At 47.0% G+C, this 22,006-nt stretch overlaps 1 protein-coding gene across 2 annotated transcripts; it reads right to left on the bottom strand.

Annotated features, from left to right (window-relative positions):
• Positions 1–247: 247 nt before the first annotated feature.
• Positions 248–20,284, bottom strand: HDHD5 (haloacid dehalogenase like hydrolase domain containing 5). 2 transcript variants are annotated; one of them, XM_028121228.2, is made up of 8 exons: positions 20,128–20,284; positions 10,973–11,176; positions 9,573–9,685; positions 7,624–7,720; positions 6,040–6,073; positions 3,937–4,111; positions 1,286–1,474; positions 248–1,099 (listed from the first exon to the last, which is right to left on the bottom strand). In XM_028121228.2, the coding sequence occupies exons 1-8, from the start codon at positions 20,260–20,262 to the stop codon at positions 766–768; spliced, it is 1,281 nt and encodes a 426-aa protein (XP_027977029.1). In that variant the 5' UTR covers positions 20,263–20,284; the 3' UTR covers positions 248–765. The 2 variants fall into 2 exon arrangements, with proteins under 2 accessions (XP_027977029.1, XP_027977030.1); XM_028121229.2 differs by having other exon boundaries at positions 7,627–7,720.
• Positions 20,285–22,006: the final 1,722 nt, after the last annotated feature.

The following is a 22,006-nucleotide window of genomic DNA, read 5'->3' as shown; positions in this document are numbered from 1 at the left end:
TCTTTTCCACATCAGAGGAGTTGTCAAGTACATGCCAAATCCTGGGCATAACTAATTCCCAGACAGACTCGGGCTTTGCAGGCCAGAAGTAGATTGGTGGTGGGAAGGAGAAAAAGGTAGGAAAGGAGACATCAACATGTTATGGGAGAAAATGGCACCGATCTCTTCGCTTCAGGGTCACCCACGTTGCTCACCCACTATCCTTCCCCCACAGGACTTTTTAGTACATTCCAGAAGCGCTTCACAATTGACAGCATAATGAATATTTATTATGATTATTTTAATTTAAAAAAATAAGCCTAAAAGTCTCTGGGCAATAAGCTAAAATACAATAAAAAGCAGTATCATAGTGTTAGTGACGCACCTTGCTGGCATGCAGTGGTGCCCTCAGTGCAGGCAAGGCTCTGCATTATTTCACACCACTTCCCCTTTTTTCAGAAGTCCCTACTGAAATGAGAGAAGAAACTGAGGCACAGAGGTAAAGGAACTGGCCCGAGGTCAGACTGCCAGGAGAAGCAGACAGGAACTGAGCCCAGAAAATCCTGATTGTTCTACCCCAGGTACAATTCTGTGGCTACTGCCCAGCAGGAGAAAAAGCCAGTGTCTTCTTCTAAGTGACCAGTAATATCCACCGTGGGGCCACAGAAAGTGTCACAGAAAGCGGCCCTGACTTGATGGTCAGTGATGTGGGCCAGAAGCCAGTTAACAGGACTCCCCTCTAGCTCCAGGGTCCCAACCCCCCTTGTCTCCAACGCACAGCCCTCACTACAAAGGCCAACCCTCCTTGTGGAAAACCAGCTGTACAGCCTCATTCACATCATTCACAATGTGGGACGCCTCCATGAGCCCTGGACTGAAGCTGAAGTCCCGGTGCCCATGGAATGGAGCCTCCTCTGCATCCTGGGCGGGCCTGGTGGGCTCTGGGCCCTTGGGATTGTACACACCAGTGCACACCAGGATAGAGGCACAGCTCTGGGTTGCTGAGGGCCGCCACTTCCACAAGCCATCGGCCCCCCGCTCCTCTGCCCCATCATGCTTCGCCATCTGCAGGTACTTGTGGAACAGGTTGGCACCGTAGACATCAGACATAGGGTTATCACTGGCAGGGGCAGCCATACCAGAAAAGGAAAGAACAGAAAACCCCAGTTCAGTGTTACAAGGCAAAGAGAGCAGAGGACAATTGTGGGACTAGTGTGTATTAGATACCGGGAAACAGGTGGGTGAGTAGGTAGGGAGAAAGGGCAGGGGAAGTCCAAAAGTGATGAGGAGATGGAATAGCACTTACCCGATAGCATAGAGCTTCTGGATGGGGGCCACCCAGCCCCGCCTCTCCGCCTGCTGCCGGATCAGGTCCTCTGCATACTGGTAAGTGAGGACGCTGGGTTTGCCCATCAGGCCCTCATATCTCAGCTCTTTGCCTGTCACTTTCCGGTAAATGGTTTCCAGGCACAGCAAAAAGGTGCCATGGCCAAACCTGCCAGAGAAGAAAGCTCAGCAGCTCAGGCCTCCTCTCTCTGGCTCTAAGCAGGACCCTATAGACCAACCTTTCCCTCCAACACCCTGATGGTGACAGATAAAGTGAAATTACTTCTAGTAAGAATTACATCTATTACTTATCTTTATGACCTGCTGTTATCGACTAACATTTGTTGAACACTAGAGTGGCATATCACATTTAACTCTCAGAATAACCCCATGAGAGCTGTCATCATTTTCATTTACAAGTGAGGAAACTGAGGCATACAGAGATTAAGTAACTTGCCCCAGGCGGTAGAGCTAGGATTATAACCCAGGCAGTCAGACTCCACAAACCCAAGTTTAAATTCGGCTTTAAATCTGTGGCAGATGACTGGTTGCCCTTCTCCCCTTCTTTCTCAGTGCCAGTTTTCAGCTCACCATATTGCAAATGGGTATACACAAGTATTCCCTTGCACCACCGCAGCTAGGTGTGCAGCCATGCGAGTAAGCTACTCGCATGCCCTCTGCCCTCAATGCCCTCTGCTGCTCCCCCTGCTTGTGCTCTCTCTCTGACAAATAAATAAATGAAGTCTTGAAGGAAAAAAAAAAAAGACACTTTCATTTTGGGTTTTTATCCGTGGCTGCTAAACTAAATTTCAACTGATACTGTCCAACATATTAAGGTTGTATTTCAGTGTTGTCACTTATTTATATGACGAATTCTATTTTCAATTTTTAAATTAGTGAATGAAAATTAATCTTTTTTTTTAAAGATTTTATTTATTTATTTGAGAGAGAGAGAATGAGAGATAGAGAGCATGAGAGGGAAGAGGGTCAGAGGGAGAAGCAGACTCCCTGCTGAGCAGGGAGCCCAATGTGGGACTCGATCCTGGGACTCCAGGATCATGACCTGAGCCGAAGGCAGTCGCTTAACCAACTGAGCCAACCAGGCGACCCTGAATGAAAATTAATCTTAAATCTGATTTATAAATTGAAATTTGCACCTTGCTATTCCATTCCAGCCTACATAGCCAAACTCCCCTCACCTAGTGTCGGCACACCCTTAACTGTAGGAAGAATACTTTAGAGAAAATATCTAACCTCAGGCTATAGAAATATACGTTTTAAAGTAAAAAGAGAGGGGCGCCTGGGTAGCTCAGTCGTTAAGCGTCTGCCTTTGGCTCAGGTCGTGATCCCAGGGTCCTGGGATCGAGCCTCGCATCGGGATCCCTGCTCCACAGGAAGCCTGCTTCTCCCTCTTCCACTCCCCCTGCTTGTGTTCCCTCTCTCGCTGTCTCTCTCTCTGTCAAAAAATAAATAAAATCTTTAAAATAAATAAATAAATAAAACTAAAGTAACAAGAGAACACCGTAACACCCATCTCTTTGGAGTTACTGAGTCATGTGACCTGAGGCAGCGTTGGGCCTGCTGCCCTCTGTTGATGGATCACTCACACAGCCCACTAGGAATTAGTAGCGGGGAGAGAAAACTCTGGACTTTGGCCCTGCAGATAAGAGCAGCCAAACAGTACAGTAGCCACAGCTGCCCTTCCAGGAAGGCCCTCCACGGCTAGAGCTGCCTAGACTGCGCTTAGCCTCAGACAGGACAGAGGAGGTCTACACAGCTGAAGAGAGCCTGCTCAGTACCTGTGTGCCTTTGAGAAAGTCACTTACCCACTGGGTCTCAGTTCTCTGGCCTACCTAACCATCAGAATAACTATTGCCCACCCCCCCCCAGCCCCTACATCTTAAGGGCAGGAGGAGACAAAGAGGGAGGGAACCAGTGCCACAGGGAGGAGGCAAGAAGGCGCAGCTGTACTGCTAGGCCTCCGAAGTCATCCATTGTTTGGGCTCTATACACAAAAAATAACATGTTCTGGGGGCACCCAGAGGCTGAATCGGTGGAGCACGCAATGCCTGATCTCAGGGTTGTGAGTTTGAGCCCCATGTTGGGGGTAGAGATTACTTAAAAAGAAATTTAAAATCTTAAAAAAAATAAAATAACATGTTCTGTTAAGATTCTGGAGAGCAGGGGCACCTGGGCTCAGTTGGTTGAGCATCCAACTCTTGGTTTCAGCTCAGGTCATGATCTTGGCGTCATGGGAGTGAACCCCAAGTCAGGTCAGTGCGGAGTCTGCTTGAGATTCTCTCCCACTCCTTCTGCCTCTGCCCCTCCCACTCATGCTTTCTCTTTCTCTCTAAATAAATAAATAAAATCTTAAAAGGAGGGCAAAGGACCTATGTTAAAGATCATCTCAACATATCTTCAGTGATCAGTCAGCTATACTTTTCATTTACTAATTAGTATGCAAAATAACCCCTTGAAAATCCTCCCAGAAAGCCAAGTTTCTGTGGCAAATACAGGGCCCCTGTGACCACCCAGAATACCAGAATGATGCCAGAAAACTGTCAGCAAGACTGCCCAGGCAGCAGCTGGCAGTGGCCATGACGGTCAAGGCCAGGGACTCTGTGTCCTTACCTGGGCATCTTGGCTTCAGCCATCCAAAGGAGATCCATGTTGCTGGCCAGGACGGGGAGATGGGGATAAGGGGCCGTCGCCAGACCAGTCCCAGGGTTCCCATTGCTGAGAAGGACATCCATGATCAGCTGCAGGCTTGTCTCCCAGCGGACTGGCTCCCCAAGGAGAAGCACTCCTTTAAAGAGCAAAGGCATGGAGGTGAGGGTTACTGGGCACTCTGCCTGGCCTCTGTGGCGGACAGGAAGAAGGCCTCTGTGGCAGACAGGAAGCCAGCTGATGCCAGCTGGTGCCACCCAACCACAGGCTCTTTCCCCACAGTACACAGCCCTGGCAAGGGCACAGTTCCCAGAACCAGCCTTCAAAGATCCATTCACCCATGGTAAAGAAAGCCCAGGACGTAGGAAGGCACTTCCTAAAGGCTCCCATTTTCACTTGTATTCACCAGTACTTCACAGAAGAGGTTAAAACAAAGAAAGCCAGCAGCCAAGTCTCAGGCCTGCTTCCTCCTGCTGACTAATGCTCTCCCAACCACCTCACCCACAAGTACCTGGCAAAGGGCTCGCCTTCCTCAGCCACTTCTGAGCCCCAGGGGCCAGTAAACCTAACAGCTAGGAGAGGAGGATCTAGAGTGACACAGACCAGCATTCCAAACCTGACTGTCCATTTTCCTTGTGACTATGGGCACGTTACTTACCTTCTCTCTAAGACTCAGCCTCAACTACATCATAACGATACCTATGATTGTTTAGGGTGAAAATGAGATATAATTAACCCATGCTGTACACCTAACACTCAACACATGGTAGCTGCCAATATCAGCTACAAGACCAGTGACTGAACCAAACCAGTGGTCTCATGGGGGAGTATTGCCCCCTAGGGAGGTGTTCCAGAAACTGGAGGATGTATTTTAATTGTCACCATGACTGACAATTAGTGGCAAGGATCGTGGGAGGGGGCCACGAATGCTAGATGCTCAGGACAGTCCCGAACAATCAGAAATTGCCCCCTATTAACTTTTGAGCATCCCATCTGACCTTCACATAGGTGAATAACCTGTTTATAAGTAACTGAGCCTAAGCCCTAATTTCATTCTACATATAAACACAAAGGTTTTAACAAACACTAATTTTCTAAAAATGCAACTATCATGTAAGTCAAGAGAAGACTGTACTTTATCTTTTCAAAAGTTTACCAATAGTTGTTCCTTATAATGGAAAATCACTTCACCAATGACAATGCAGCCCCTAATTTCTGAGTCACCCATAAATAAAATACACCTATATCACACCTATAAACACACGTACATCAGTCTGCATTTGTAGCTATGACATTCACGGTGATTCCATGTTTGGTATAATCATTTTACTACTTCATTATGCCTTCCTGAATAATTATTTACATATTGAAATACACATTACCTTACTAAAAATTTTCCTTTTATTTCTCCATATTACAATTAGGGCTTTATACTGAATTAGTTAATTTTTAATATACATATACAGGAAAGTTGTGTTATCTATGAATTTCATTGCAGGGCAGTTAAGGGGACATAACGGTATTTTTGTTACACGAGGGGGAACTGGGTTTAATGGAGCTGAGAAACGCTGGCCTATATTACCTCTGGGAGCCTTTCCATGCTAAGATTTTCTACACTTAACAATTTTTCTGGGGATGCCTGGGTGGCTCAGTCGTTAAGCGTCTGCCTTCGGCTCAGGTCTTGATCCTTGGGTCCCGGGATCGAGTCCCACATCGGGCTCCCTGCTCAGCGGGGAGTCTGCCTCTCCCCCTCCCACTCCCCCTCTCTTGTGCTCTCTCTCTCCCTCTGAAATAAAATAAAATCTTAAAAAAAAATTATAAAAAAACAAATAAATAAAAACAATTTTTCTGGAATAATAGAGCAAGTGATATGGGGAAGGAAAGGTTAAAAACCAGTGTCTCAGAGGTGTTGAGGGGCAGATCTGAGACTGGAACCCAGGTGACCTGATATCCAATGCCTGCAGCCACCCTACCAGTCTCCAGGCAAACAGCTGCAAGAGAATAGCCTGGACGACCAAAAGGAGAACTGCCCAGAGCCACACCTACACCAGCAGAGGCCCTCATTACCTTCAATGGCAGGGAAGTCGTTCCTTGGAAGGGGCTGCCAAGAAACAAAGAAAAGGCCCGTCAATGCCACAGTCACTGTCCACTACCAGACAACCACACAACTACATCATAACAAGTGGCAGGGCAAAAGACACATTCTAGACAGATCAAAGACCACCCCCATGGTCTAGCCCAAGCCAAGGAGAAGCTGGATAGGACTGAGGAAGAAAATTCATCAAGAAAAGTGAAGAGAGAGGCGCCTGGGTGGCTCCGTTGGTTGGACTTCTGCCTTTGGCTCAAGTCGTGGTCCCAGGGTCCTCCCTGCTCGGTGGGGAGTCTGCTTCTCCCTCTCCCTTTGCTGCTCCCCCTGCTTGTGCTCACTCTCTCTCTCCGTCAAATAAATAAAATCTTTAAAAAAAAAAAAAAAGGAAAGAAAACAAAGAAAAGTGAAGAGAAAATGAGCAGGACTCTCACAGAACACGCTGATGGAAGCCACATATGGAGGTCAGCCAGGAGAAAGGGCTGGTCAGCTGTCCCCCTCCAGTGAAGACAAGATGTGAGATATGGGCCAAGCAAGAGTCTACAATCAGGTAGCTAAGATGAAGGTGAGCCTATGGAGAAAAGGGAGGTCACCAGGGCATGATGGACCATTTCTCTTGATGTGATATGAAGAGGCAGGAGCCTCCACTTTACCAATCCTCTGGGGTCTGTTCCTTCCCTAAACCATTAGTCTTGGCTCTACCACTAACCAGCTATGTGACCTGCAGTAGGTCACTTCCCCTGTGTGGGGCTCAGTCTCTGAGCTGCTCTAAGAGCTGTTCCAACTCGGACATTCTGGTTCCCCACATAATTTGCATGATCCTAGGAGGAGGCTTTCGAAGGCAAAAAACTGCTCTGTTCAACTGGGAAGCTCTAGAGGAAGGAGGACTAACGCTATATAAACAAACAAAAGTAAGCTTGTATGTTTATAACTACATTTCCCCACATTTTGACAGTGGTCTGATTTAGACTGCAGGCCACAGTGATAGAGAGTTCACATGAGGAAGGAGGGAGGCAAGGAAGGGGCCATCAAGAGCCAAGAAGTCATGCTCTAAAGGATCAGTGAGAAGCCCTGTGACTAGTGATCAGAAGAGATAAGAAATCAAACCAGTGGTTCAAATATGAGCCAAACCCAAAAGGAACACGGGCATACTCAGAATTGCCAGTTACTTTGATAAGCAAGCTGTTTCTCATAAGGACAGCTCTCCACAGCAAGCTTAGGATAAAGGAGCAGCAATGATTAATTTCACTAAGGTTAATGATTTTCCCAAGCAACACTCAGAAAACCAGCTGGTAAAGGAGAAAACTCCTCATTGGAGAGGCTAGGGCTTTGAAAGGAGTTCTCAGCTATTTACAAACAAGGCAAAAAGGAAAGCCCTCAGGAGCTTGTTGCTCCTCTGGCCATCCTTGTATATCTGGAGAACAAAATCCTTGGCTGGATGTGCCTCTCTAGGGTGGACAAGATGCGGCTCTCAGTGGGAGGGCCTGCAAGACTAGTAAGAGGAACCCACATGGGGAACAAGAGGAGAAAACTAAACATGAGACACCCAGGGGCATGAGCCTTACTACCGTGGTCTTCGGCCGCCGCTGGAGATCCACCATGTCAAGCACAGGAAAGGCCATCCGCAGCTCATCCACAGTAACCACATTCTCGAAGCCCAGTCTACAGCAAGGTCAGGGAAGCAAAGCTGGACAGTTCTGGGGGAAGATGCCTTTAAGGTGAGGGGAACCAACACAGTCCCAACCAAACTACTGCACCCAGTCCCTGGACAAGAGTGAAGCAGTGAGAGCCCAGACACAGCCCGGAAGGCCGACACCAATCCTGAAGGTGCTGGCAAAGGGGCCATGACTACACAGGCATAGTAGGGATGCACCCTGCCACAGCGATGCGGCAGCAGGGTGCCAGGTCCCACGCTGGGCACTACCAGGGCACAAAGGCACGCAAGAATGTCTGGCCTCAAGGAGCTCACCACATGCCCAGGGCCCATCTAAACCAGCACTCTCTGAACAGTGCTGGTTTTGAGGAGTTGAAAAGAGGAGATTCGTCACTGGGCTGGTAGCTGGGCAGAGTCCAGGGAAGTCAGACTTGAGTTAACTCTTGAAGATGAACCAGATTCAGACAGGATTGGGAGGCCATGAAGAGCAGAAAGCCAGTGCCAACCTTATCTCTCCGAGACCTGCCTCCATTTTTCTGTCCTCAATTCCCACTTACAATGTTAACCGGACATGGTTTCAAATTACTTTCAAAATTAATCTCCTGAAAATGCTGCTTCCGTCAGACCACCCAATACCAACAGAACCTGCAAAGATTCCCCGTGCCCTCATAAGTAAGCTCACTGGCCCCTTGCCTTCCCTTCTGAGGTGCCACTCCTCCTGCTCTCTCTTACTCCCCACCCTATCCCAATCCAAACTCCTGCTTCAGGGATCCTCACCTTCCCTTCTCTCTCCAGCCGTCTTAGCTCCTTCCCTGCACAGAAAACCTTAACCATAACCATCTCTGAGCCAAACCCCTCCATGAAGCCACCAGTCACAGCCGCTCCCAGGGTGTTCCCTCCCCAATACCTGGGACTCTCAGAACCTCTACTGTGCTTCTAAGTTTTCAGTCATATGCCATCTTTTTTTTTTTTTTTTTTTTTTTTAATGCAGATCCCTGCTGGGCTTGATGTCTAGGCTTGGGAATCTGCTTTTCTCTTACAGAGGGAGTGGAGGGGGTTGCAAAGGGACAGGGGGAGAGAGAGACTCTTAAGCAGACTCTGTTCCCAGCATGGGAGCCCAATGCGGGGCTCAATCTCATGACCCTGAGATCCCGACCTGAGCCGAAATCAGAGTCAGACCTTTATCAACTGCGCCACTCAGGCACCCCGATCGTATGCCATCTTAAATACTCCTTTATCCTTTGTGGGTGTGTTACTCCTGCCTCTCATATGAACCCTTTGATGAAGACAGAGTCCCACGTGCTGTTCTTGGTCCCCATCGCCCCTGAAGAACGTGCAGGATGGGGCTGGTACCCGGGAAGTGCTCAACACAGGTCTGCCATATGAGCAAATGAATGTGCTACTTGAGAACAAGCAACAACTCTTCTGCCTCTTGAGTGTGCACACACCCACAGGTTCACTGTGGATACTTAATATTAGCTGAGAAGTTGATTGAGCACGCCAAGGAACGGTGCTAGAGCAGCAGTTCCAAACCTAATTAGAGAATCACCACCTAGTCTTCTAACATACAGACTGCTGATTTTTCTCTCAGACCCAGTGAACCAAGAATCTGTATTTTAAGCTCCCCAGTAGGTTCTGATTCAGCGGACTGACTTTTTGGAAAGTATGGCACCAGGACTGGCCATACCTGGGAGCCACCGTCCCTCCCTCGAGAGCCCACTATGTACCCCTTAAGCCCTGGCACCATGCAGCCGGCACACCTCACTATGGTCCTGTCCACACACACACCCCGGCCATGGGAGAAAAACTCCAGTCCTGCCCCCTCCTCTTCAGCCAGAACAAGAAGCACTGAAAGGATACACTCGGGCATTTTCCACCAGGGGCCCCTGCCCAGACACCAGCATCCGCTTGTTGTGATATTGTGAGAAAAGCTTCATGGGACTGTGAGAAAGAATGACTTGGTCTGGCTCCACCTGTAGGGACGTCAAAAGACAGAAGAAAACAGAGACACAAGTTGATGGAAAATAATGGGGAGACAGGGAGCTTCTTTCACTTAGGAAGGGAAAAACTGTCCAGAAAAAAAAAGTGGGGAGCCCTTTCTGGCACCCAACACCTCTAGACACTACCCAAACAGGTGTGAGAAGAACCTGTCTAATTCCACAAAAAATGAACAAGCAGGAAACGCCATCAGTCATGGGTTCTGACCATTCACCAATCCCATTCTGCTCAGTTCCTCCATCTGGAGACCTCAGGGTTTACGGGCATGTTCTTTGTCACAGTCACAGAAATCTGCCTCTGACTTTCTGTTTTCACTTCTACTTCAAGACTTAGCTTTTGGAGGGGGGGGCACACACGTCTGGGTGGCTCAGTCGTCAAGGGTCTGCCTTCGGCTCAGGTCATGATCCCAGGGTCCTGGGATCGAGCCCCGCGTCGGGCTCCCTGCTCCACGGGAAGCCTGCTTCTCCCTCTCCCACTCCCCCTGCTTGTGTTCCCTCTCTCACTGTGTCTCTGTCAAATAAATAAATAAAATCTTTAAAAAAAAAAAAAGACTTAGCTTTTTAACATTTATAGTACTAATTCCAACAATGCAGCCAATACTCAAAATGTTTTTGGAACCCTCTCCGGAAACCATAGAAAGGAACCAGTTGTACTCCTTTGTTCTGCGTTCACCCCCAAGCAGTGTTACCCAGTCAATCAGCCACTTTATTTACCCTTCTGGTTCCAAAGGGCTCTTTCGAAGAACTCAATCCCCCTTAATAAAGAAGGACGTGTCAACACTGATACACCATGTGGAACTGCAAGTGGGTGAAGAGAGACTGCTTTTCAGGGACAATGCTCTTTCAGATTATGTATTCAGATTTATGAGAAACAAAGGCTATTATCTCAGAATCCCACTGGTATATAGACATAGAGAAAAATGTGACCCTCACTTTCCAGGGGCCGATGATCCAAAAGAGACAACCCTGATGCCCAGAAAAGAAATGGATACAAAGAGAGCAGATTGATACTGCCAAATCCATGGGCAGAATTTTTGTGCTTGAGGTGAAGTGATACATAAAAAATGCTCCTGCTGTAAGGCTCTACTCATGAGGCTAGGCTTGAGCTTCAAGTTATTATTTTCTACTACTGACCAGCAGGCCATGCCCTAGGGCTTATCAACACTGTACCCCAACCCAGGAAAGGCAACTTAGTCAGAGTTGGAATGGGAGTTACACTGGCAGCCAGCTCTTTGGGCTCTCATTTCTCTGGTGCCTCCTTACCTTGAACCCCAGCAGCGCTGACAGCTCCTGGGCTTTGCTGTGTTGTAAGATGTTCCCAGCATTCGTGACAAAGACCACAGGCACCCGCAGCTGCCCATGAGCATTCACCAGCCTGCGGAATGCTTCCAGAGCAGCAGGGATCACTCTGTGACCCCGCACCAGCACTCCATCAATGTCCAACAGGAACCCAAAAGTGGGTGGGCTCTGCACAGAAGGAAGAGAATCCCCAAAGCCTGAGTCAAGAGGCAAAGGGGAAGAAGGAAAAGACCCTCACAACAAGGGGTGCCACATTATCCCCAGGTCACCCAGAGCTTTGAACAGAAAATGAGGACATGGGATTTCTGACAGGGCAAATCCATCTATAACAAAGAATTAGTCCCTCCTTCATGTATTTTTAAGCATGTAACTATTTCGTTAAAACTATCTTCACATAATTAATATAAAAGAATTTTTTAAATGGAAAGTAGACAAATTCAAAAACATCCCAGGACTTTTAACATGATTGATCTTGGCTCTTCTTTTTCCATTCTTTTGTCACATAGACAACTACACTTTACATGTTCACTTTTTCATCTTGTTGTTTGACATTCAAATATTTTTATATGTTACAACGGCCTTCATAATCTTTTACAGTTTTATTACAACAACACACCGGAGTTTTAAAAAAAAACTCATTTGCTACAGATAATATCAAAAAAATGTTAAATTTCTTGCCTCCTTCCACCCAGTGCCATTTCCGCTCTTAGAGATCTCCAGAAACTCTATGTGGATAGATAGTAATAATTTTTATCTGTTAAATAACACACAAACAGTATTATATTGTACTTTCTTTTCCATCTGACCTTTTTTTAGATAGTATCTCTTAGTTATCTTTCCATATCAATATACAGAGCTCTTTCTAAACATCATTTCTGACTACGTATTTCTGAGTGGATATTCCACTAACATATTCCTCCTATTCTGGACACATGTTTTCCCACAGTTTTACTACTATAAATAATGCTATAAGGAACTTCTTCATGCTTACTGATTTTTCCCTTAAGTTGGATTCTTAAAAGCAGGAGTAACAAGAGAGTGCAAACATTTTAATAATACAACACCTATTGACAAACTGTTTTCCAAAAACATGTTATCAATTTACATGGCCACTGTTAACACACTTTATCCTTGCCCATACTGATTTTCACATGTATCAAAGAGTTTGTTAATTATCAAACATCTTGTTAAAGGTTTAAAAAAATGGTATCTCAGGGCACCTGGGTGGCTCAGTCGTTGGGCGTCTGCCTTCGGCTCAGGTCATGGTCCCAGGGTCCTGGGATCGAGCCCCACATCAGGCTCCCTGCTCCACAGGAAGCCTGCCTCTCCCTCTCCCACTCCCCCTGCTTGTGTTCCCTCTCCCACTGCGTCTCTCTGTCAAATAAATAAATAAAATCTTTAAAGAGGAAAAAAATGTATCTCATTTCAATCTGCATTTCTTGGGACTTATAAAGTTGAAAACTGTCCTTTTTCTTAATTTTTTTTTTTTTTTTTTTAGTAATCTCTTCCCCCAACATGGGGCTCAAACTCATGACCCCAAGATCAAGAACTGCATGCTCCATTAAGCCAGCCAAGCACTCTAAACACTGTCTTTTTTTTTTTTTTAAAGATTTTATTTATTTATTTGTCAGAGAGAGCACAAGCAGGGGGAAGGGCAGGCAGAGGCAGAGGGAGAAGCAGGCTCCCCGCAGAGCAGGGGGAGCCTGATGTGGGACTCGATCCCAGGACACCGGGATCATGACCCAAGCCGAAGGCAATCACTTGACCAACTGAGCCACCCAGGTGCCCTTTTTTTTTTTTTTAAAGATTTTATTATTTGACAGAGAGACAGCCAGAGAGGGAACACAAGCAGGGGGAGTGGGAGAGGGAGAAGCAAGCTCCCCGCAGAGCTGGGAGCCCAACATGGGGCTTGATCCCAGGACCCCGGGATCATGACCTGAGCCGAAGGCAGATGCTTAACGACTGAGCCACCCAGGCATCCCTAAACACTGTCCTTTTTTTAAAGAAAAGATTGTATTTATTTATTTGAGAGCAAGCAAGTGCGTGAGTGGGGGGAGGGGCAGAGGGAGAGGGAGAAGCAGGACTCCCAGGGAGCCTGATGCGAGGCTCGATCCCAGGACCCTGAGATCATGACCTGAGCTGAAGGCAGACACTTAACGGACTGAGCCACCCAGACGCCCCAAAACACCGTCCTTTTTATTAAAAAAATTCATTCCAGGGGCACATGGCCAGTTCAGTTTTGCTCAGTCAAGAGCAAGCAACTCTTGATCTTGGGGTGGTGAGTTCAAGCCCCATGTTGGGGGAAGAGATTACTTAATAAAATTTGAAAAAAAAGTTTAGGGGTGCCTGGGTGGCTCAGTCAGATAAGCATCTGGCTCTTAGTTTCGCTCCGCAGTCAGTGGGGAGTCTGCTGGAGATTCTCTCTGTCCCTCTCCCTCCTTTCCCTCCCCCTGCCCTCACCCCCACTCTCTCAAATAAAAGCAGAACAGCCAGGGCCTGGTAACAACAGGATTTTTTTTTTTTTTAGAGAAAAAAGTTTAAAAAGAAATACAAATAGGGCGCCTGGGTGGCTCAGTTGGTTAAGCAGCTGCCTTGAGCTCAGGTCGTGATCCCAGGGTCCTGGGATCGAGTCCCGCGTCGGGCTCCCTGCTCAGCAGGGAGCCTGCTTCTCCCTCTGCCTCTGCCTGCCTGCCGCTACCCCGCTTGTGCTCACTCTCTCTCACTATCTCCCTCTCTCTGTGTCAAATAAATAAAATGTTTAAAAATAAATAAATAAATACAAATAAAAAATTCATTCCAATTCTTATTAACATATAAGATTTTTTTCAAATTTCAAAATAATTCAACCTAACCTGTTTGCTACTTTCCTTTTGTTGGTGCCCAATAGGTCAAGCCATTGTTACTGCATACACCTACTCTATTCCTAGGGTTCTGTCTGTGATAGCAAGTGCTCCAGGCCCTGCATTTTTCAGCTGGGGTCAAAGAAAAAGCAACCAGTCTAGGAAACAATTAAACTCACGAAACTGCAGCATTTTCACAAGTGCAAATCAATTTCTGAGTACTTAAGCTCTCAGTAAATAAACAGAATTAAACAAAAGTAGTTTCTTAGAAGAGAATGTTGAGCTAGGCAATGGAAAACTTAAATACATGCCTTTATTTAACAAGTATCTATTGAGAGCCTGATCAGCACCAGACCAGACAAGCAGCCAGAAGTGGCCTCCATCTACACAGATCAATGGGGAAGACAAACAAGCAGCCACAGGACAGTCTGCACTGAGTGCTACATTAGGAAATGAGGGGAAGGCACCCCAAGAGCCTTAATGAGGGGTACCTAACCTGCAGGAGGTGGCGAAGACTAGTCATCCTAGGTCTCATAGGCCAATTTAAGGAGTTTGAAACAGCAAAGTGACATCATATCAGACCTGCAGTGTAGAAAAATCCTGGCTGCAAAGTCAAGATTGAGTGAACTGAAGAGTCAAGTTGAAGACCAGTTGGGACCAACTACAATCTAAGACAGAGATGATGGTGGCTTTAACAGGTCTTGCTAGGTAGCAGCAACAAGAATGGTAAGAAGGGGGGAGGTTATACATAGAAGCAGAACAGCCAGGACCTGGTAACAACAGGATGCAGGGCTGAGGGGAGGGAGGGGCCACAGGGACCCCCATACCTTTTTTTTTTTTTTTTTGGCTTGGGACCCTGGGAGGGTGGATGCTGATATTACTCACTGACCCAAGAAACTCTAGAGGAGCAGCAGCTGGGAGGTCAGGGAGGGCAGAAGATACATCCCACTTTGGACCTGTCCGCCGTACAAGTGGAAACATCAGCACTGAACAGAAGGTCCTGGAGATGAAAATTCAGAAGCTCTCTGCTCTCAGAGAACAGCTGAAACTTGGGAAGGGAGAGAAGAGCCCGAGAAGCACAAGCAGAGTAAGAGCAGAAGCAAGAACTGGAAGAACATCGCCATTTAAGGAAGGGCCACCTAAGAGTCACCAGCAAAATGAGGAGCAACAGTCAGTAGGAGGAGGAAAATCAAGAGGGTGTGGGGTCAAGGAAGCTGAGGGATAAGTTTCTGGAACAAGTAAACTAGGAAATGGAGTGACTGTAGAGTAATGATCCCATCTCCCCTCCGCTGAACAGGGCCCTCCCCGCCAGGGAGGCAGTCTTCCAGCTCTTTCATGGAAGCTTGTGCCCAGGACCTTTCAGCTTTCGACAATGGCAGCTTTGGTGCCAAGTCAGAGGTAGGAATGGGCCCCGGAAAAATAGAAGGGAAAGCAACTCAAATCAGCAAGACAGAAATTCTGACCACCAGCAAACACAACTGCCAGGGAGAAACTTGTCAAATCCCCACAAGGGAAATACCGAAACAGCGTCTCTACTCTTGGTTCCAAAGGCTGATCCTGTTGCACTAGATCTGAATAGATGGGTAGACTGTATTGAGCTCTGAGCTGGACATATAACAAAGGTATGCTTACTTAATCCTTGTACCAACCCTCTGGGGGTGGGTGTCATTATCTCCAACTGACATTACCTAGCAAAAGGGGCCTGGTTTATACATAATGCTCAATATGGATTCACTGGATAATCTGACTGGATGAGTAAGAAACCAAATTCAGAGAGAAGAACTAGTCAAAGGTGACCCGTTCACAAGTGCTCCATCCAGATGTCAGCCTTAAACTGAGCTGTGGCAAAGTCAGAGCTCATTCAGTGGCCTCCCAGGGCAGCAAGCACCTCAGAGTAAGGAAGGGATCCAAGAGGTACCAAGATAACTATCACTATCTTGGATAGTGTTGGAACATGCTGTTGCCGCACCTCCTGCCAGCCCCCAGCCATGTGAGTTTGTGTTCTTCTTCTCAGTGTGCTCATTCACCAGATGGCCCTCAAGGTTCCCTGGAGCCCCTCCCTCTTCCTCAACAAACCCCACTAGAATGGGGTTCCTAACCAGGGGCCCATGGATAGATTTCAGAGTGGCCATAAAACCCCTTAAAACTCTGTGTGCATTTTTCCTGGGGAAAGGATCTATGGCTCTTTTCTGATTTTATCATTTTATTCTTCTCAAAGAGAATCACTGCACAGGTCTAGAGGGAGGAGTGGTATGATTTTCGCACCCCTGGCACAGTATTTAAACTCCCGTAGGTACTCAACAAAGGCTGACTGAATGTTGAAGGACCCAAAGGATGAAAGGTTCAGCCAACGTAAGGGCGACCTTTCCCCTCAGGCACTTCCTGACCACCAAATCCCTTCCCAAGGGAAAACAGTTGGTGACTCTTAGAAGACAGGTCCCTCTGGAGGTAAGTAAGGACTATGTTGTTCTAGAGCATGGCCTGCCTTCTTTCTTGTACTACATGGACACACAGCATACTGTTCTGAAAGCTTACAGGTAAAACTCATATGCCCATAATTTTGAGACACTCAGGGACATTTTAAGGACAGAATTTTAAGTTATATTAAGGGATTACTAATGTTAGGTATGACAACAGCATTGTAGTTATGTTTAAAATGTCATTTTCTTAGAGGTACATATAGAAGAATTTAGGGGTTAAGTGACAAGAAATCTGCCATTCATTTAAAAATCTTACAGGTGGAAAAAAAAGGAGGGGGAGGGGAGGGAGACAAGCAAAGCAAGTGTGGCAAAATGTCTATAACTGGTGAATCTGGGTTCATAATGTTACTCTGTTTTTGGATTTTTTAAAACTTAGCATGGTTTTAAAAAATAAGATGTCTCAGGGCACCTGGGTGGCTCAGTCGTTAAGCGTCTGCCTTCAGCTCAGGTCATGATCCCAGGGTCCTGGGATCAAGCCCCGCACTGAGCTCCCCATTCCGCGGGAAGCCTGCTTCTCCCTCTCCCACTCCCCCTGCTGTGTTCCCTCTCTTGCTGTGTCTCTCTCTGTCAAATAAATAAATAAAATCTTAAAAAAAAAAAATAAGATGTCTCATTTGTGCTGATGGCTACAAAATTTAACCACACAGTTTTAATGGTCTTAGTGGCCATGTCCTAAATAGTCACAAAATTTGCTCTCTTAGAAGTAAGAATCCACAGCCCCTGCTACTTAAAACATGAAGGTTTTCAGGACAACTTAGCAATAACCTTAAGGGTCCCTCATCTCTCACTATATAAATGAGTAATCATATACCTCCAATCTTCAGGTGAATGCACATAGAGAAATCAGGCACCCAGCAACAAGAAAGTAAAGGTGCAAGTCAACTGTAATAAATGTGCCACACTACCGCCAAGATATCAGTAATACAGGAAACTGGGGGGAGAGGGCGTATATATAGGATTTCTCTATACTTTCTCTTCAATCTGTCTTTAACACTGCTCTAAAAAATGAAGTTTATTAATTTTTTTAAGTGAAGGTACCGAGAGAAGGAGAAAGAGACTTTTTCTCTTTTTTTTTTCATTTTTCTTTTCATTCTCTTCTGTATCTGTATTCTGATTTTTCTTCTTTATCACTTGGGTTTTTAAAAACGTCATCCTGGGTATTAAGCCAGATCTTCTAAGTAAAGTTCATATCTGTGGCAGTGATAAAATGTGTGGTTTTAAGATTAGTTTGAAGTGGGGGCGCCTGGGTGGCTCAGTTGGTTAAGCAACTGCCTTTGGCTCAGGTCATGAACCCAGGATCCTGGGATCGAGTCCCACATCAGGCTCCCGGCTCAGTGGGGAGCCTACTTCTCCCTCTGACCCTCTCCCCTCTCATGCTGTTTCTCTCTCTCTCTCTCTCTCAAATTAAAAAATAAAAAGATTAGTTTGAAGTGAAAGGACTACTAAGATGTTCCTTTGTGTTTTTGCTTCTTGTTATTAGTTTGGTAGGTTTTCAACAACAGCATTAAAACTATTGTCTACTTTACTGTCTACTCCAACCACTTCCACATTTAAGAGAACTATGTGCCAGTCACTGTGCAAAGTACCCTACATATATCACAAAAAGTACCCTACAGATATTCTCACAAAAACACTGCAGAGTAAGTAATATCCTCAATACATAGATGGAGAAATTGAAGCTTAGAAAGCTAAGTCATTTGCCTTAAGTCAAACAGGACAGGCAGGATTCAGTTCTAAAGCTAGTACTCTGGAGATGAACCATCAGAGACGATGGACTCTGAAAAACAAACTGAGGGTTCTAGAGGGGAGGGTGGGTGGGAGGATGGGTTAGCCTGGTGATGGGTATTAAAGAGGGCACATTCTGCATGGAGCACTGGGTGTTATACGCAAATAATCATGGAACACTACATCAAAAACTAATGATGTAATGTATGATGATTAACATAATAAAAAATAAAAAATAAATGAAGCTAGTACTCTGAAATGCTGTGCTATGCTACATCCCTTTCTTCCCTTTTCCTACTCTATCAGAAAGGCACTTGGTGGGGCACCTGGGTGGCTCAGTCGGTTAAGCATCTGCCTTCAGCTCAGGTCATGACCCCAGGGTCCTGGAATCAAGTCCCGCATCGGGCACCTTTCTCACCAGGAAGCCTACTTCTCCCTCTGCCTGCCGCTTCCCCCCTGCTTGCGCTCTCTCACTCTTTCTCTCTCTGTGACAAATAAAATCTTTAAAAAGAAAGAAAGAAAGAAAGAAAGAAAGTCACTTGGAAATATCTCAGGACCTGCAAAAATGCTAAAGTCAATACAATAGTTATAAATGACAGCAAAGTCCTTTCCACAACATATTTTCATTCCATGCTTCCGGTGTGGCCACTTTTAGCTCTGTGACACTGGTCAAGTCACTTAACTTCTTTGACTCTTAGCTGCTCCATATCCAAAATGGTAACAAGTGATAACATAGCTGTTAAGAGCTAGAACTCTAGCACCAGACTGCCCTGGATTCCAGGATTCTACCACTGACCGGCTGTATGCCCTTGAGAAAGCTGCTTAACCTCTCTGTGCTTCAGTTCCTCCATCTGTAAAATGGAATAACAGTACCTACTTCATAGAGTTGTTATGAAAAGTGTACAAATTAGTAACTGTGAAGTGTCTGGCACAAAGTAAGTGCTATGTGTTTTTAAAAATAAGTATTTAAAGTTATCAAAGGTTACTGTGAAAGCACTATAAAAACGTACAATATTATTACCTACAGAAATTGTGGTGATCTTAGAAAACGAACTTATCCTTTAAAAAAAAAAAAAGACAATGGCCCAGAGGAAAGTGAGGGTAACAGATTTGCCCACCTGGTTTAGAGTGCTGGCACAGTCGTCCCCCCACCGTTTGACCTTACAAAGAAAAGTACTTAAAAACTTGACTCCAAGCTTCAGCTTCCTTACTACAGGGTTAAATCTACCTCCAAAGTTGCTGAGAGAATTATCATCACTGAAGTACCTGGCACAAATTAGGGACCCTGCGCCAGTTCTCTTCCTCTCGCCCCCCAGATCTTCCATGTAACAGCTGCTCATTATGGGTAAGGCTCACAAGCGAATGGGACCAAAATAAAAAGCCCGCACAAAACCGACTTTCATCTCTGGGCTGTCCATTTATAGGTGCAGTCCATCGCGAGTCTCCAAATTTCTTTCAAAGGTAGTTGAAAATCAGGGGCGCCTGGGTGGTTCAGCCGTTAAGCGTCTGCCTTCGGCTCAGGTCATGATCCCAGGGTCCTGGGATGGAGCGCCACATGTACTCCCTGCTCCGCGGGAAGCCTGCTTCTCCCTCTCCCACTCGCCCTGCTTCTGTTCCCTCTCTCACTGTCTCTCTCTGTCAAATAAATAAATAAAATCTTTTTAAAAAAATGTAGTTGAAAATCAAAACCGAAAGACTCTCATCCTGAAAAATCACAGAGGAAGTAAAGGAATCACACCCTGACCGGGAAAACAGGAACACAGAAACTGCCGAATAACTTTGGAGACGAAAAGGAGCGAGCGGCGAAGAAACAATCCTGGTGCGTGTTTTGGGCTTGTTTTGTTCATTCTCTAGCTGAAGTAACTTTTCATCCAGGCCGAAGGCATGACAAACCCCCTGACTGAGGGGGAGGCAGGGAGTGCTAGGGACACTCGTGCTCAGGGCAAGAACGAAGCGCACTTGAGGTCAGTGGCCTCCTCCAGGAGCAACCCGGCCCGCGGCCCCTCCCTCCCCACGGCTCCGGCCCCACCCCCAGCCCTGAGGACTTGCTCGGCAGGAACTCCGGCGTTCTCACCTGTGCGGTGTCCACAGAGTAGCCTCTCCCGGGGCAGGGGCCCAGGGGGCCCAGGAGCCCCAACGACGCTCGCGCTGCCAGCCACCAGAGGCCCGGCGCCGCGCGGACCGCCGCGAGAGAGCGGAGAACAGCCATTCAGCCTCCCGTCGCGCGCACGTGCAGACAGCGCCAGCCCGGGTCCGTGGCCCCCGCCCCCGCCGCACAGCCAATCAGCAGCCGGGGAGCGCTCGGGCCGGGCGGCGCCCGAGGCATTCCGGGAGTTGTAGTCGGGGTCTAACAGGGCTCTGAGTCGAGCAGGGCGCGGGGTCAAGCCGGGCGCTGGGGGAGGCTGGGGCCGGGGCCGGGAACCGGCCGGATGCCAAAGGTTCTTGCTCGGCGAGCCAGGGATGAGGGGTGGAGGGTGGGGCGGGTGAGGTTCCTGTTGGAGGGGAGAGAGGCAGGCAAGGTCCCGCCTCTTAGTAGACGGAGACTTCAGGTACGCAGGCCAGTGTGCACGAACTCTGTACCTGCGGACTTCCTGGAACATGCGTTTCTGACTGAAGTCGCAGCTCCCTCAACCCTCAGAGACTGTCAAGGAGAAGGAACTAATATTTACTTGCGGGGGGGGGGGAACGGAGGAGCAAAGCTTTCTTTTGATGTTCTAGTGCCCTGAACCCCAGTCAATCAAGGAATACTTGTAGGATACCAATTAGTCATTCTTGTAGTCTTTCAGTAAATACTCTCTATGGTTCTCCTTCCGGCCCGGCTCTGTGCTAACTCCTGGGTAGACTGTATACATAAATAATCCCGCAAACTCACATTTTGTAGGGAGGTTGAGACAGGACTATAACACAAGGTAGAAAATAATTGTCCCGAAAGAGGGAAAGCACAGTTGTTTCCACCGTTTGAAATGTTTAAGATGCCCCCTTTCAGACCCTTTGACCTGTCCCTGAATATAGTTATACTAAGAATGGCTGAGCCTACAATATATTTAGCACTAGGTGAGAGGAAGCAAGGTGGGGGTCAGGGATGGGCAGAGACCCTGCCAACTCAAAGATTAGTGAAACCCTTAGATCCTCAACGTTGAAGGCCAAGATCTTAATTTTGTCAGTTCACCTGCAACTGAGCAGGATCTGGCAGACTGATTCACATTAACCAGCCTACAATAGCCCAACACCTCAACCCTGCCAGGGGACATGGCTTTCCAAGATTGAAATGTTCTCAATCTCTTCCTGCTATCAAACTACCTGGAAATTGCTTTAGTAGGTAGAAGGTTTCTTGGTGTAGTGATTTTAAAATATATCCACAATTTATCTGACAATCCTCTACTAAAAAGGTAGCATTAATTCCACTCCTGTTGAGTGTGGGCTGGACTTAATAACTCACTTTTTTTTTTTTTAAGGAGGCTCCACACCCAGCATAGAGCCAAAGTGGGGCCTGAACTCGTCCCTGAGATCAAGACCTGAGCTGAGAGGCGCCTGGGTGCCTCAGTCGTTGGGCGTCTGCTTTTGGCTTGGGACGTGATCCCGGGGTCCTGGGATCGAACCCCACATCGGGCTCACTGCTCAGTGGGAAGCCTGCTTCTCCCTCTCCCACTCCCCCTGCTTGTGTTCCCTCTCTCGCTGTGTGTCTCTCTCTGTCAAATAAATAAAATCTTTAAAAAAAATAGGGGTTTCCTTTTCCACATAAAAAGGGAACAAGGGAAATTGGCATTTTATGTCTCACACTAGGAGGCACACACACACACACACACACACACACACACACACACACACACACACACACACAAAACAGAGATCATGGGTCCCCAGAGGAAGGGCTGGAGTGCTGTGGCTGGGAGAAAGTGAGTGGGAGATGGGGAGCGGATGACAGGAAGGTGGGTGGACCAGGGTGGTGGTCG

This window comes from Eumetopias jubatus, unplaced genomic scaffold, assembly GCF_037043125.1.
Source record: "Eumetopias jubatus isolate StellerSeaLion01/CBP00866 unplaced genomic scaffold, mEumJub1_p1.0 scaffold_8, whole genome shotgun sequence".
NCBI classification, from domain to species: Eukaryota; Metazoa; Chordata; class Mammalia; order Carnivora; family Otariidae; genus Eumetopias; species Eumetopias jubatus.
This window is presented reverse-complemented; position numbering and strand designations above follow the sequence as displayed.